Raw genomic sequence first — 18,060 nt, 5'->3', positions numbered from 1 at the left:
TACCGCGCAACCCAGTTCAAGAGCACGATTCTGATTTAATAATACAATACAATACAAATCTTCTATAATGCTCACCAATGTGAAAAAGAACCTGACACTCAAATTAAGCACATATCTTAAACTACCGACCCGAAGCGAACTTTAATAACATTTGATATATCTTAAGCGACGTTTTTGTTAGATGAAACGTAATTTTTGACACTTACATATCCGAAATCCTATCCTATCTTTTTAGGGTTCCGTAGCCAAATGGCATAAAACGGAACACTTATAGTTTCGCCATGTCCGTCTGTCTGTCTGTCTGTCCGAGGCTTTGCTCCGTGGTCGTTAGTGCTAGAAAGCTGAAATTTGGCATTGATATATAAATCAATAAAGCCGACAAAATCGTACAATAAAATCTAAAAAAATAATTTTTTTTAGGGTACCTCCCCTACACGTAAAGAGTGGGTGAATTTTTTTTCGCTTCAACCCTAGAGTGTGGGGTATCGTTGGAAAGGTCTTTCAAAACTAATAGGAGTTTTCAAGAAACATTTTTTGATAAAGTGAATATATTCGGAGATAATTGCTCCGAAAGAAAAAAAAATGTGTCCCCCCCCTCTAACTTTTGAACCATAGGTCCAAAAAATCGTGGAAGTAGAGCTTAAGAAAGACATTAAATGAAAACTATAGCGGACATGATCAGTTTAGCTGTTTTTGAGTTATCGCAAAAAGTTTTCCCTTCATAGTAAAAAGACTTACTTTAATTAGGTACTGATTATGCAAATTTGCCTATTTGTTTAACTCGGGTGAAAGGTACCGTTTCATCCCTTGGTTAACAATTTACTATACTTTAAGCTCCAGTTTAGCTTATTGTGACGGAAGAGTAACTACGGAACCCTACACTGAGCGTGGCCCGACATGCTCTTGGCCGGTTATTTTAAATTATATCTGTTGGTTCCAACGGCCCTCACTACGGATGCGGGCGACCGTTGGACATTGGAACTGAACATGGAGGCTCCCGTCTAAGATACGGGCAGCCTTTGAATTAAATATATGTTTATTGTTACAGCTGTATTATTGTCATTATTCGTTGTCATTGTTCGAATCGGGCCGTTAGGTAGACAACATACGGTCTTATCGCTAAAGAGCAATGTGTGTTATAGTATTGCTATTTTGACACGACCTTTAAATTCGTTCACGCTAGTCGGTGCATGCGAAATGATGTGAACCCGTGCCTGAGATGCACGCCAATCATCAAGGTCGCAGCATGGTTCTATTTTTGTCGCCTGTCATTATACCCGTCACTTTCGCACTTACATACTTGTTAGAACGTGACAGGCATGGTGGCAGGCGATAAAAATGCGTCCGTGGCCTGATTGTCTAGATCGTGTCAAAACCAAGTCAACACTGTAACCAATGGTAAAATCAGAATAGGGCTCCAAGTGTGCTCGTCTTCGTAACTAGGTACATATGCATGATCGAACATTACATAACATTGGTCTTATTGGTCTTATTGGTGAGCATGGGTATGTGTTTGCTATGGTTGAACTAACCCGTTTCATTTTTACTGGACTATATTAATCTTTATTTATATATTTCCTTTATTGCAAACCATGGTACATATGTTGTAATCGGTCTCAGTTACGACTAAATCTTGATATATCCTTACGTACCTACTCGTATAGATACTGAAGCAAATAAAATATGATTCGCTTCTCTTAAATATCCAAATACAATACAATCTCCGATATACATATATGTTTCTTAATATGAGTAACAAATAAGTTTTATACAAAATAGGTAAAGCCTGACCAATAAGAATGACCACGCGCCATATTGCGGAATTTCATTGGAACTAAACTTTTCATACTAAACTGAACTGTCAATCTGTACATGAGAATAACAGCGCCCTCTTGGAAATGATATATTTCTGGTCGGGCTTTAGGTATACAAGGCGATTTTGGGATCGTGATCTCGAATGTGAAAAATATATTAAGGTGGTCATACTGAACAAGGTTTCCAATAGGACCAATATGATTGTGAATGAGTGCCTCGTAGAATAGAACGTAGCTGTCGGAGTAAAATGCTGTTCAGTGTTGGAATATGTCGAACTAAATATGCACAGCAATCATACATTTGACGCGCATGCAGGGTGTATAATGAAAAGTGTATGAACGCGGATATATTTGGCAGTTCGTTAGGGTTATTTAAGAAAAAGGTTTATTCTTTATTAAATGAGTGTGAAAATTAGGTTGTTATACTCGGATAGCAATTCATAGTATTAAGTTTATTATAAAATGTTTTATAATTATATAGGAAACTATAGGTCTATATCATAAGAAATTCTAGCTGTAGCTTATTTACTTATATGTTTTATAAGATTGTTTGTTTCTAAATAAAAAAATTAAATATATATATACCCCTAGACTCACACGTTTAAGGTGTACCTTCGCTTTTTTTCGCGAATTTGTGGTTACTCCCATGGTAAAATGATTTACTATGCCTATCTTAACACGTTTCTGACATTCAGGATCACGACCCTTAAATCACTCAGTATTTAAACATACAGTGGCATCCACATATATATATACTTAGTCCACCGCATATATTAGTCCTCCATGTCGTATCCGACAACGGCGACCTTTACAATTTCCTCTGATGAGCACGTATATGGCTTGCAAAACCGAATTTAGTCTTAAATGTCCGGTCACACTGTACACAATAAAGCTGCCTTTGGTCGTTATATGTGTATGTGTGTGTAAACATGTGTACTTAAAACATTTCCATATGTAAGAGAAGAATACGAAGTGGGCAAATATCGAATGAACAGTACCCCTAGTGTAAATAAATTCCATTTCGAAACGTGACGTACGCGTTTGCGTTTAGTCTCATTTTGTATTGGATTTAGAAAGAGCGCGCCAAGCGGGACGTTTTGGAAACTCAAAATCCTATACAAAATGAGACTTAACGCAAACGCGTTCGTCACGTTATGATGTCGATCAAATTTACACTAGGGGTACAGCACTCGAGAGCATTTTTAAGAGAAAGAATCTAAAGGTTCATTTAGATGATTCAAGTTGCTCGTACCATTTTAAGCAATACTTTGAATGACAATCTAGATACATCACAGTAATCGCCAAGCGATTACGGCAGGGATCGGAAACCGGTATTTTTTGTATGGGAACGAAAACGGTATTTTTTCGTTCTTTGTTAATTACTTCATTTCTAATTAGTCAATCTAATAATACGAAGTCGTTATCTGAAAACACAACTGAGTCCTACATTTGGAGTATAAAATAAACCGAAATATAAAATATTTCGAAGTTTTTGTAAAAAACCGGTTCCGATCCCTGGATTACGGTACCCAAGTGTTTACATTGATGAGATAAAAAAAAAACATGTACTGTCCCACGATACAGACCTTTTAATAAACCTCTATTCAACTTAAAAAAAAACTTTACAACTAACTACTAACAAAGCAATCATCGTCAAAATATCCTCCTTTAGCTTTCATCCAGAAACGCATTTGTTGTGTTGTTTTGTCTCCATTGTAATTGCATAAAGTGCAATGTTTTTACAATCTTGTGTCGTTGATGACTATGTTTCCTCTACCATAACTATAAATACATACGAGTATACAGACGTGCAATTTACGGAAAGTTTCCAAAAAGTTGGAAAAGTTCTCGGAAATTTCAGGATTATTTCACAGATAACAAAAAAGTTTCCTAAATATTTCGTAATTCTGGAATGTCATTAACTACCTATATATGACTAGACGCGCAACTCGTATCGTGTAAAAAGCCCTTAAGATTTTTATCTCAAGAGCTCTCGTGGTACTTTGGTCGGATGAAATCAAATCTCATTGTTGAGTGCTCTGGATTATGATGGATTTAAATTTTAAAATATAAATAATAGTGACTTTTGATTATTGAACGTGATTTCGAGCCGAAGACTTTTTTTATATGTATAACCGAGCAAAAAAACTTTTGTTAATTTCGATTGATCCCTTTCTTTAAGTTGTAACAGACGGGCGTACCGCACCGCGACTTTAGTCCGGTCAGCATCTCTTGCTCGCTTTCACTTATAGCTGTTTCCGTAACGGACGTACGGCGGACCAAGGGCGTCGCTAGGGGCGAACAGGTACGGCAGCTGAACCACATGGAAATCAAATAATGTAATGTTGCCCTCCCTATCCTCCACAGGGCCTTCGGCGACTTGCCCAATCCCCCACCACTGATCTACCAGCTGGCAACGCCCTTGCCCTGTCCGTTTTTTTTTCTTACTCAGCATTGTATGTCCACAGGCACAATAAGGACCTTCAACTACGCCGTGAACGGGAGACATTTAGCGAACCACGAGTACAGAGCGTGCATAAGACGCAACTCTGGTACGTGCTCCGTCAGATACACCCCATGCGACAACCGATCCTTTAGGATAGGAGGAGCTGAGCAGTTAGATGGTAAGATGCTTTTACCTTATGCGTTATTGCCTAATACAGCAAGAAATTGTCACTTGAAGCCCATAACGAAAATGGCGTATCGTGTGCGGTATTGAATGTAGGAAAAATAAGTAAATTATTGTTTATTTTTCATAAAATATTTGATCTGTCGTCTGGATAACTCAACACCGCAACAGTCTCCTGGCAATTATAGCTGACAGGCTTGACAGTCAGCTTCTTGTGCACTGGACCAGGGTACACTCAGTGGTAGCTACATACATGAGTGTATGTAGTTATTACTGGTGTATGGGCCTGGGTCCAGTTTTAAACCCTAAAATATTGTAAGTTTAATTTATTTCAATAATAATTTAATATAATTTTTAGAGTAAGGCGTACTAACACTGTATGGACCAAGGTCTGAAATAAATGTTTTTTTTTTTTTTTTTTTTATAACTAAGATCACTGGGGATATTTAAGGGGTTACCTAGAATGTAAGAACGGGAGACATTTAGCAGGCTACGTGTAGGTACAGAACGTGCATAAGACTTGTTTGTTCTGTCAGATACACTCTTTGCGACAACAGTTCGTTTAGGATACGTTCTAATATTAGATACATACTAGATTTGGTAACCGTCACACAGTATAATAATATAAGACGTTTGCTGGAAGGCTGCAACCAAAGGTAGAAGGACTTTGATGGTGAGAGATTTCACCTCGTATTTTGGAGGATCGCCGCTATTAGGTCGTACAGACACAATTCTTGCTTCTGCTTCGTTAGATGCCTACTTTCAATAGCTTCTACATGATAATAGGAGTATCCATCACGTAGTTTACATAAATAGATTGACTGACCAACGATAATAAAACTCGATAAAACATTTAAAATATACCGCAGAGCAATGCCAGTTTAATCGGACATGCTCTTGCTAAGTATATTGAAGATTTTCACGGGGCACTAACTGATTATCTAAGTCAAATTATATATTACAAATTAACAAATAAATCCGAAGGTTACGGGTTCAAACCCCGGTTCGTACCAATGAGTTTTTAGGATATTTTACCAGTCGCTTTTCGGTGAACGAAAACATGTGGAGGGTCAAATGGCAGTCGCTTTCGTAAAAACTAGTGCATACGCCAAATCTTGGGATTAGTTGTCAAGCGGACCCAGGCTCCTATGAGACGTGGAAAAATGCCGGGACAACGCGAGGAAGAAGAAGACAAATGAGCAAATAAAGGAAGCGGTTGCCTTTTAATATTTCAAACTAGTTCAGAAGAACATAAATACTCCCATCATTTCTATTTTCCTAAGCCACAACCATCAATCAGGTCATAAGCGCTTCAAATACCAGGAAATTCCAGCTTTCATAAAAGGCCCCGATATTTGGCAAAGGAAACGTTAAGCCAACGTTGTTTGCCGTTTTATTGCAGCCTCTCCCAATTATTGGCACTTTATACCGACACTTTGTTTTAAGTGGACAGTAACTTTCCAAACCTCTTTTCATATCAATCTGATATTATAATAATCGACCTTATTCTGCATTAATAGGGTTTCATTTTAAAGTATCAAGAGAATGTTAAGGGAGGAATCAAACGTTATACATTCGAATGTCAATAGTTGGCAAGCAGCCAACAGTACAGTTGGTTACCCTAAAGACGCGAGCCATTTCTGAATAATTCTTAATAATAAGATTAGTATCAACTCATAATGTAAATGTTTATTTCGTAATCACGGAAAGAACTATGAGATCATATAACCTACCTATCAACTTACAGTGGACATGTTAGCTTACGCATTGACGCCTGTCGTTGACTCTTTATTTATACCTACTAGAAATTAGTATGTTGACCAGTTAAGGAATGTTCCATCATCTTGCCCCTTGCCGTCTAAACAGGGCTTCAGAAATACACTACAACCTTGTTGCACTTATATTACCCTGCTGCCGCAGAGACCACGAGCTCGCGCGACGTCCTAGCGTGGTTCCAGCTCATCTGAACGATATTCAGCTCTTTATGAACAAAGTGCCGCTATGAGTGCACATAATATATCAGACAGCAAGTAAGGTAGTTGCGGTTTAGCTTTCTGGCAGCAGAAAGCTTAGGTACTTTGGGGCTACATCTCTCTCTCCCTTGTCGTGTCCTCATGGCTGAGGGACGCGACGACTGTGGACACTCTTCACCAGTGCTCTCCAAGCCGCTCTATCTTGGGCCCGGTGCATGCTAGCCTGCAATGACTACGTCTTAGACTCCGCGAAAATGACAAAGTGCCACTCTAATTATGGTGGCAGTTTCATACTTTGTTACTCCAAAATCTGTACAAATTAGCTTAATTCGACTCTAATGAATAAAAAATAATGGTAGGTATTTAATAAAAAAGGTGAATACAAACTATTTACTTTACTCATAATAGTCACCCATATTAACTCCCCACAAATGACGAAAACTTTTAGAACCTGGTGACCTTTCAGCCTACATTAGTTTGGAGCCTGGCCCCGGAGGGCTAGGCGGCGCTGGCACCGGCTTCTACGGTCCGGATGGGGCCTACTTAGGGCCTGGGATCAACATGGGGCCTGGGGCCTCGACCGCTCCCACACCCGTGTCGGACCTCATGCCAGCGGACACCATGAATGGTTAACTGACCCTGGGTCGTGGGAACCTTAGCATCGTTCTAATGTAGAATTATATTGTAGAACCTTAGATTAACGGGTGGTCCTGATGTAGCTTGGGAATTAACAGAACCCTTCTTAACCAGAAGTAAATCTTTATTTAGTGTCCTTTAGTTAAATAACAAAAAGCAGATTCGAACTTACAAATTGGTGTCAATTTAATCACATTTTGTCATCACTTGCCGGTTCATCTCGCTCGCCATACATCAGTACGGCAAGATACGCTGCGAGTAAATAGTAAGTTCGAATGACGCTTCACTAATTTTTTAAAGTTAAAACCATACCATAATACTTTTATCCCTGTAATATAAATCGTGTCATTCACGAAGACGCGTGCCTTGAGTCGTAATGTTGTAGTGTATACCCGTAATATCTGTGTTTCAAAAAGATGGAATATAATTATTTTTTATGGCACGATTATTTTTGTGGCGTAGTAGTTAGGTACGTCGAAAAGAAGTAGCCTTATCACGACAGCCTTCGCAGTGTCAAACTGCGTACAAGATGTAGTGAATAATCCTTTCCCATCGTATTTTCTCGGGATCGTTCGTATTTGTCATGCTACTTCAGTCAACCTCAGTACATTTTGTACTGAGACTGACTGAAATAGAATAACAGCGCGGCTTACGTGGGCGATGACTCACGAATGCGACGCGGCGCGGCGTGGCGGCCCAACGGCATTCGAAGATCGCCCACGTCGGACACTTCCATAGGAATGAATTCACCCGCACATTTTTTTTGAATTTGAATTTCAAAATTTCGGCGCTTTCCCGCTGCGCCCCCTTTTACATTAGTCCCTTGGAGGTGGGACGGTGTACCATATTATGTACGTGACAGTACAATATTGAATTATAGACTAAAAACTAAATTACTAAAATTAATGACTAAAAGTTACGCATACGCTAGCGAATCTGTCAGTGTCAAACTGTTGGTAGCGGTATAGATTGCCAATATTCATTATTAGTAATTCATGAAAGAGGATTATCGGAAAATATTTTTTCTGTACCCAACTGTCCAAACTTGTGCGAAGTCTGTAAAGTTTAACCTTTAATATTGACGGCCATTTTCTAAGTAGGCTGAAACAAAAGTTTTGTTTCTGTATGAATAGCGAAATTGAACTTAGAAGTTTGAAATTGTGGTTCGTGTTTTGTTAATGACGATCACAAAAAGTGGGTTTCTTTGTAAGGAGTTTTTAACACTAGGTTATATAAGTTAGCTGAATTTGTTGTTCATACTGACCAACTTTCACTACGCGACTAACCCTGAAATCGCGCAATTATTATTTGCCGTCCTCTATAAAAACAACGACATCTGATACGCCGAAACGTATGTTAATTAACCATAATATTTTTAAAGGTTAGTTAATGTCTAACGCGATTAAATTTCATTCATTTACCTTCTATCCGACGTTTCAGCCAGATCGCACGTTGCACTAGCTGTGGTCATGGAAGACTAATGTCACTATTATCAGAAAGAGTCCCTATTAGAGCCGATTGAAATTAAAAAAAAAACCTTTTTTGGTCTGACTCTAACTCCCCATTCCATAAATAATAATATTTGTACCTAAATTTGTTAATTGAAAATACCCGCAAGCAATACTACTGCAGTTCATATTTAGCCGTGTTTTTTAATGTACATGTATCTTACTTTCCTCGTATTCGAAATGAAAAGTAAATTGTTTAATTTACTATTTAAAGGTTATTTAGTAGGTATATTAATTTCACAGACCATGGTTAAATTTAATGTTAAAAAACATCATATAACAGTTCAAATTTTGTCATTTAGATATTGTTCAAAATTCAGGTATAAAATCAAAGGAGCTTGGATCGTGTCCAGTTTTACATTGTGTACCTACTTGAACTGCGTACCTAGTTAGTTATGCCATGGCAGCAATAACTATGTTTACATCTTTAATAAATTTATATCAATCAATCAATCAATCAATATCATTTATTTAAATAATTCTCAAATAAAATAATTCTCAAATAAAACAGTTAATCTATACCCAAAAACACAATACTGAAATTAAGCTAATGGTAGTAATGGTTACCTACACTAAATTTACAAATTATCCACCCAGGAAACAAATCAAATTATTTTATGAAGCCCATCGCGCCGCGTAAGCGAAGACATGGGTTCAATTCCAGCCTCGGCCACCGGTAGACTTGGTCACTTTTTTTTAGTGTATGATATCCAGTTTATAATTTACAAATTATTCCAATATTCTTTCAAAGACAGTTTTATTCCTTTAATGTGTATTTATTTAAATTAGCTGGAAGAAACCCAATAACAGATATAATTTCTCCTTTGTAGGTACCTCAATTTCCTTATAATAATATTAACCCTTTTTTTCTGCACAACAAAGTGCTTATTACTGCTACTTAATTACAAAGTATCTAATCTTCTTCCAATCCTCAGATGTGGTGGAAGACGAGATGATGCCAGTAAACGAAGTCCAACCTCAAGAGGACGAGATGGAAGGCTCAGGAGCTGATCCTCAGATCGCACCAGCTGTACCAGCTACTCCTGCGCCCAGTATGGCTTCCAGGGTATGGACTATGCTTTGCGATCCTAACGAAATAACGATACTTTTTCTACGAAATTCCATTTCAGGATACAAGCACACATTCACAACTCGCGTGCTGGGGCTGGGGGCCTAGCCAACACGACAATCCTTCATATAAAACGCCAAACGAAACTTAAGAGGGAAGAAAACCTTTGCAATTAGTAGCGAAAAAAATGGCATTTATTTATTTTAGTATATGGAAAACCAACAGCGCTATATATACATTTTTTCTATTAAATTCCATTGTCAAAAAAAAGGTTTTTCGCTAGCTAAATCTTAACAAATCACTTTCATCAAATCAGATTTTGAAAACAAGGAAAACCTATAAACCTAGTTTTTCATTGTGTTAATAACATACTCAAAATTATGGAGAATGCAAAATATTTAGAAGTGGAACAACGTTTTCTCTTTTTGTATGAACGATATGTACTTCCCTCTTAAGTATAATGTATGGAAATAGTCACGTAACTATTCGTAACATCGGTCATCCCTATAATTTTTTTTATTTCATTTGGCGTAGGTCGATATACGATTGTCATCTTGGACAGGCGCCCTGCCGGCCTAGCCAAGGTGACAATCGCTTTCGCTTCGACAACGAAACGCTTTGTGTCTCTATCACTCTTCCATATTAGTGCGACAGCGACAGTTGCGTTTCGATCGCTACGGAGCGTAAGCGATATGCATGTTGGCTACGCGGTCTGAGCAGATGAACAAGTTGCTATATCTGCGTGTGAAATATATCTACGTCCTGCTTCGGACTGACTGTACCTACTTTTTTTTATACTCCGTCGCTGGCAAACAAGCATACGGCCCACTTAATGGTAAGCAGTCTTCGTAACTGCAACTCCGGAGGAGTTACATGCGCCTTGCCGACCCTAACACGCACCCTCGTTGAGCTCATCATTAAGTCCGGTAAATGTAAGAAAATGAAAAGAAGCTATACATACTCGTATTACATCTCTACAGACAAATATACCTCTCAGTTATCCAGGATGATTCAGGAGACGTGAGCAGGGTCAAGCCTGCGTATTCTGTTTAGTTTGTTGTCCCAATTTCCTGGTACATGGCGCTGTTCCAGACGCAAACTAAGTAATGCTAGTTTATCATAGAATCTATCTAAGAAACTGTCACATTTCAAAATAAATGATTGGTAACGTAGCAACTTATTCAAACATATTCAGTAAGTTATCAGTAACAGTTTCGTACCAGCATTTGTGAGATTACGTTAAATTATTCTTTCGCCCTCTTTGTTTTATCCATAACAAGTGACAAATTGAATGTCATCGGAGTCTGGTTACTTTTGAAAAATCGTATCTCACTCAAATGTGACATTTTATTTTCTTCATGATCAAACTGCTGTCGTAACGATTAAAGAAGTTTTATCTTTGTTAATTAAGTGTTGTAGGGTATCCATGATTGTAGATAATCAAATTTGTCCTTAAAAAAAGTTAGATAAATATTTTCTTCATGATCAAACTGCTGTCGTAACGGTTAAAGAAGTTTTATCTTTGTTAATTAAGTGTTGTAGGGTATCCATGATTGTAGATAATCAAATTTGTCCTTAAAAAAAGTTAGATAACAAAAAAAAGCGTGATTGTTTTAGTTAAATATAACGGGGAACGATTCATTAACATTTACTGATTGTGTAGGCTTGGTCCTGCTCACGTCTCATGAATCATCCTGTATAGTTAGGTAATAAATTCATTACAGTATATATGGGGCTACTTTATAGCACTAGTGCGAGAAGTAGCATATTACGTTACTGTGTCGAACATTTAAAGGGCCATATGTACTGTAAAACGTTGTACGATACATGTGCGAATAGGTAATTCGCAACTCGTGTCGATTAAAACACTCCCTTCGGTCGTGTTTTAATTTATCGCCACTCGTTTCGAATTTCCTATTTTTCGCACTTGTATCGTAATGTACTATTTTATGTAAGTATCATTATATTAGGGGGGAGTATAAATCATCGCAGATATTTATTTGTCTGAAAAGCATCGTCTGAATTATAGCTCTATTTCGGTGAACCAAGAGGCATATAATTATTCACATTTTAAAAACGTGATACTGATTTAATTTTTAAGAGGAATTGAACCAGGCTTATTAGATTGGAGAATTTTAGGTGTATATCTCCGTCACGCTTTCGGCGGCTTCTAAAATTAGTGCGATGATGCGAAAAACAACTGCAGCTCATGCGAAAAATTCTGCGTAAACATCTCAGAAATCGAGGTTTCGTTCTCGCCATTTTGCTCCTCCAAAACTTAACCAATCGTAACGAAATTTTGGAAACAGAATAAGAAAAAAATTATCCGTTTTGATTATTGCGTTTATTGTTGCCGATATTGTATGCTAGGCGTCTGTTTACGGCGAATTTATTTGGCCGGTTTTAGCGCTATGTGAAGTAACCTAGGGCTTATATTTAGGGTAAAAACAACAATATAAAAAAATACGTACAGACACAGATACTGGTAATATTGAACTCATATAAAAAAAAATATTCATCTAAGGCCCGTAATATGCTCATAAAATGTTGACATTTAAAAAAATCACTAGCACTTTCTGGGCTGCCAAAATTAGTATCTTGGTCTAACTAATTTTTTTATTTTATTTGCTACCTTTTTCTGACAAGGTCGCTGTGCCAGAGTATAATTTGGATACTGTTTCACTACGTCGACGTAAGGGGGGGGGGGGGGGGGGGATTTTAGATTTTATTTTATCTCCGCGTATCTCGCTCGTACAGTCAAAAGATTTAATTAATGACCTTTTTCGTAGCATGTCTCCTTAAGCCAGTTGAGGGTAAATGAAAACATTACATGATCCAATAGTGTAGGTTAAAGTCAGTCGTTCAGTGACAGATCCAGGCGGTTTTGTATTTGGTTGGTTGTAATAATTGTTATAACTACCCGAAAATTTAAATACCTGAAGGCTTAAAGACACAGAGTATAGAGACCTCATACTATTGTCAATTTGTCACTGTGACAAGGTTCGAAATGGGTCACAAATTAAATGTTTTGACTGTACTTTTATAGATGCAAGAGGGACTCAATAAGTTATTAAATCAATATCATATTTTAAAATCTGAATACGCTACAGATAGTAAATGCTGACAAAAGAGAAAATTTTGTTTACACCAGGATATTCGCCTTCTAGAAAATGATTATTTCTATTTTAATGTCGAATTTATTGCTTTCCTGTTTTTATGATTCATCGAATTTAGGATAAAAATATGAGGAATATACAGTATAAATTTTGTTCGACATTCATTTTCTTTTGTTTTTGAGTCGTAGGTTCTTATGGCTGTATTCACAAACGCGTTATTGGCCTGAATTAGGTATGAGTCGTTTGTCTTTATCCGTCATTTTGACTTATGTATTTGTAAGAAAGGGATAAGACATAATTTAACTAAAACATTACTTAGACATAAATTAACCTTTAGCGAACCACGGTCCTCATACTAGTACAAAATAAATATTATAGGACATTATTACACAAATTGACTAAATCCCACACTAAGCTCAACAAGGCTTGTGTTGAGGGTACTTAGACAACGATATATATAATATATAAATATTTATAAATACTTAAATACATAGAAAACACCCATGACTCAGGAACAAATATCCATGCTCATCACACAAATACATGCCCTTATCAGGATTTGAACCCGGGACCATCAACTTCGTAGGCAGTGTCACTACCCACTAGGCCAAACCGGTCGTCAGTACAAATTACTGTCAATTACATATATCATTATGAAATGGAACAAAGTTACTATTGGTTTTGTTTCCTCTGATTTTAAAACGATACGAGTACATATTAAATTCATTGTATAATACCCTTATTTGACTGCGATTTTTTCTTATAAGGCAGGCCGCTGGAGATACAGTCAAAAGATTTAATTTGAGGCCCATTTCGTACCTTGTCACGGTGACAATAGTGTGAGGTCTCTAGCGACTTTCATGTTGTTTGTCACTGTGACAAGGTACGAAATGGGTCACAAATTAAATCTTTTGACTGAACAAAAGGCAATACGAACGTATACTAACATCAGAAATATTATTTAGTTATCGTGCGTCTCACCCGCGTCAATTCATGTCCAGACAACTACGATCAAAATGCACGATAAGTGAATGACATCAGTTAGATGTCATCCTGATATCAGTGTACGTTCGAGTTTGCCCGTACTCGTAAGTATCTGGCTTGGAGGATTTAACAACTGTAGATGCCTTTAAGAGCTTAGCCCTTTTGTCGATAACCTCGGCTAATGGTCATATGTATTGTATGGACCGACGTTTATCTGACATGGCTCTTTGTACGTTACGTAGAAATAGCCATACATTTGACGTGCCCCTCCCCCGTAAAAATCGGCAGACTGTACAGAAAATTACAGTAAAGGCGTCTTCAGTTTTTAAATCCTCCAAGGTATCTGGTGATCATACTTTCATAGAAATAGTAAGAAACATAACAATCCTAAAACCCTAAACTTAATAATTATTATGATATTTACCACGTATTTATTTCCGTCCTTTTATGTTCACCTTCATAAAGGATGTTTTTTTTGGGTCAGTTAAGGCAGCTACCAGATCATGTGCTGCTATGCAAAAACGGTCTTAGAAGACCTTGGTCTGACTGACCCAAAAAGAAAATCCATACTGTATTAATCGTAAATGCATTTTGAAACCCTTCTTTCTAATACCCTTATTAAATATTTCATGCCAGCTTGTCTTGTCAAACTTTAATAATTTAAATTCCATCTTATTTTATAATCACTCATTAAAAAAATATAGTCCATGTAGCCCCTTCTCCAAGTAGCTCCTACCCCTAACCTAACTAACCCCACAGATCTGGAGCTATATTTGGCCCTCCTGGCTCTGGCAGGCCCGCACGCTGTCCTGGCACTGGTCACCGTATGCTCAACACTACTCGCTGCCAGAAGATGACAAGATCCGGTACACCGGGTACGGGACGTTCGGAGAGGGGCTGAAGGGAGGGTATGGGAGGCTACGGTGCAAGGACAGGATCACGATTCCGTGCGAGAACGAATATTTTGTGTCGGTGAGTGTTTTGATATTTCCGCAAAAAAGGGTTAAGGATCATAAAAACTAGACCGACTACAGACTATTTATATCCTCGTCCTCCTCTCTACCCTTATAAAGTTTTTGTAGGTACACAAAAGTATATTCGCAAAAGATTGACGCTAATTGATAGACTATTCTTTTGAACTAATTTAAAAAACTAAATCTACATATTTCATGGATGGCCTTACGGAAGCCTAACGCTTTTAACTCAGCATTACGGATGAGCCACGCTAGAAACGCCGGAGTCCGGGACTGGAGGCAACCGACACTTCATTTTCTATGACAGGTGACCGGTGATCACGTTTCTATGGAAAACGAACTGCCTGGACCCGGGCCGTTCTAACGTGAGTGATCTTATATTGAATCTGGTCCATTTCCACTGATATTACACATCAAAACTTTATTTTGTTTTCTATATCTAAATGTGTACGCCAGGAATAAATATCATGTCTTTCTGTTATCCATTTCATTGATTCTCTAAGTTTAAATGCTTTTATGTATCCTCTCAGAGCTCTATCCTGATGTCTGGCGTTTGCGACCCCCACCACTGCGGCTCCTCCTTCTGTCCAAATAGAAGCCCCCGGGACTGCCATGTCGACACCTCCATAACGCCCTTCGCAGTGTCCGTACACTTCGGTCCGCCATCTTTAAAGCTAAATCCTGAGGAGAACATAGGCGCGTGTTTAAGGTATACGCAAGTGCCTTGCGACGCGTGATGTGGATCTCTGGGCACTTTGGATCGCCACCTTTGGAAATTAACCTTGAGAAGAATATATGCGCATATTTGAGGTATACGCAAGTGCCTTGCGAAGCGTGATGTGGATCTCTGGGCACTTTGGATCCCCACCTTTGGGAATTAACCCTGAGGAGAACATAGGCGCATGTTTGAGGTATACCCAAGTGCCTTGCGAAGCATGATGTGGATCTCTGGGCACTTTGGATCGCCGCCTTTGGAAATTAACCCTAAGGAGAACATAGGCGCATGTTTGAAGTATATGCAAGTGCCTTGCGAAACATGATGTGAATCTCTGGGCACTTTGGATCGCCGCCTTTGGAAATTAACCCTAAGGAGAACATAGGCGCATGTTTGAGGTATATGCAAGTGCCTTGCGAAACATGATGTGGATCTCTGGGCACTTTGGATCGCCGCCTTTGGAGATTAACCCTAAGGAGAACATAGGCGCATGTTTGAGGTATACGCAAGTGCCTTGCGAAGCATGATGTGGATCTCTGGGCACTTTCGATCACCACCTTTGGAAATTAACCCTGAGGAGAACATAGGCACATGTTTGAGGTATATGTAAGTGCCTTGCGAAACATGATGTGGATATCTCTGGGCACTTTGATTCATCTTTGTAACTTAACTCTGAGAAAAACAAAGGTGTTGAGGTATATGCAAGTGCCTAGCGAAACATCACGTGGCCTTTTTGTATACTTTGAATCTTGATCCTTGTAGCTAAATTCTGTGGAAAATATATGTAGGCGCGTAACTGACACACGCAACTCTCTTGCGAAGCGTGACATGCATATCTCTATGCACTTTGAAACACCATTACTCCTTTTGCAGTAGGTGTGTGTGGCGCGTGCCTGAGTATGCAAGTGCCTTGCGAAGTGTAACTTTTTACTTGTTAACATACATTCACATATAGTTAATGAAGATATCATGATCCCAGAAAAGCGTATTGTTATAAATAAAATTTATTGTTTCAGTATTTTTTTTGTCTTGAGACATGTCTTGAAACTTTTTAACATTAAATATTTGCTGTGGTTCCTATTTGGTAAATTTATGAGATATACTTATATTTATTTAACTGATTTAATTATCAAAAGAGTATATTTTTAAAATTGGTAAATAAAAAAAACAAAAGTGTTATAAATTTATTTTGAGGATATATTTGAATCACTAGTAACCAAAAAGTGTTAGTTTGTAAAGTATTAAACTTTGGTCAAATCTAAGTATAATATACCTGAATAGTTGAATACATTATTGACCGACATAATACCCGTATATCTTTGCTCATATCATAATCGCTCATCGAGAAAACAACCTAGGTATTTTGTACGCCTAGATTTGACCAGACCTATTATTTGTATTATTACTAAGTATTGTTACATAAGATTTATTTATTCACCTATCATAAGATTTGTCTCCAAATAATATTTACATAGATGATCTATTTATTTGTTACGTTAATTAATTTTTACTTATAGATTTAACGTGTAAATTATTTTGCACAATATTTGAAATATAGGAAAAGTGGAAAAGATTTCAAGCGTGAACATCGAGCGGGTTGAGCGTTGCGTGCGATTTTCATTCAAGCGGATGCATTATTCCATGTTTCGTTTCATTTAAAAATAAGTATAACTGTGCCATGTCAAATAAATATTACTTACCACCAAAACTCGTCCTTGTCTTGATTTATGAGCAATCGAATGCTGTCTAACGAGTATCTTTATCACGATTTTTGGAGGTTCCATATATGACTTAGTACCAATATGAGTTTATTTCCAATATTTTGCTTAAAATAGTAACAAAATGTGTCTGGCTTTGACTTTTTTTGCCCCCAAAATTCAAACCACGCTTACCTTTACATTGGTCCTTCTTGGTACCATTCTGTCATGGGCACCAGATTGAGATATGTTTGCAAGTCGATGGACGGCTGTGTATCAGATGTGTCTGCGGTATTGCGAGGTGATGGACGAAAGTTGATTGTGATCTGTTTTTCCTAGTATGTAATCCTATTATATAATCTGAATTGTACAGTGCTTTGGTCTCGACTGTACTGCTGTATATTATTACGTTTCAAAATAAAAAAATTGGTTTGTGTCTTGCACGTTGTTTTAAATATTAACTTCTATAATATAGAATGTACGTGATGTATCTTAAACTTTGTACCTACATACTGTTGTATTTTAATTATTAATTGTAACAACATTGTTTTCAATTATTTATGTAAACAAAATCAAATAATAAATATATTTATAAATATTGATTTGTATTTCATTTTAGGTACCGTAAAACCACCCAACTATAGTCCAAAGCTCCCAACTATGGTCCATAAATAAACTAAATTTTTCTCGTTCAGGTGTGTATTTTACTATATTTTTGTAGTTCTAAGGCAAAGTATGTTTATAAATGGAAGGTAAAACTAGGAGTAAACCACAAGGAACATTGGTATAGATACTTGATTTCCTTTTGAACTTGTGGACCATAGTTGCAGTATTGGACTATAGTTGGGTAGTTTTACGGTACCTATGAGTTACAGTTAGAATTAAGTAGTTATTATTTTTTATCTTAGTTAATTTTGTTCATTCATTCTCAAATTTTCTAGTTTG

The 18,060-nt window shown here is 37.4% G+C and overlaps 1 protein-coding gene across 3 annotated transcripts in view; it reads left to right on the top strand.

The window, feature by feature from the left end:
* LOC133526552 (uncharacterized) overlaps positions 1–17,713 on the top strand; it is a 110,885-nt gene extending 93,172 nt beyond the window's left edge. The window contains exons 6-10 of one of the 3 annotated variants that reach the window (XM_061863227.1): positions 4,283–4,438; positions 9,496–9,626; positions 14,489–14,701; positions 15,011–15,068; positions 15,234–15,361. In XM_061863227.1, coding sequence (XP_061719211.1) covers positions 4,283–4,438; positions 9,496–9,626; positions 14,489–14,701; positions 15,011–15,067 — 557 coding nt within the window. In that variant the 3' untranslated portion in view covers position 15,068; positions 15,234–15,361. Of the gene's footprint in view, positions 1–4,282; positions 4,439–9,495; positions 9,627–14,488; positions 14,702–15,010; positions 15,069–15,233 lie in introns of all 3 variants that reach the window. The other 2 variants (XM_061863226.1, XM_061863225.1) reach the window with 2 other exon arrangements.
* Positions 17,714–18,060: the final 347 nt, after the last annotated feature.

Source organism: Cydia pomonella, chromosome 16 (genome assembly GCF_033807575.1).
Source record: "Cydia pomonella isolate Wapato2018A chromosome 16, ilCydPomo1, whole genome shotgun sequence".
Classification (NCBI taxonomy): Eukaryota; Metazoa; Arthropoda; class Insecta; order Lepidoptera; family Tortricidae; genus Cydia; species Cydia pomonella.
Note: the sequence above shows the minus strand (reverse complement) of the source record. Positions and strands in the feature narration are given on the sequence as shown.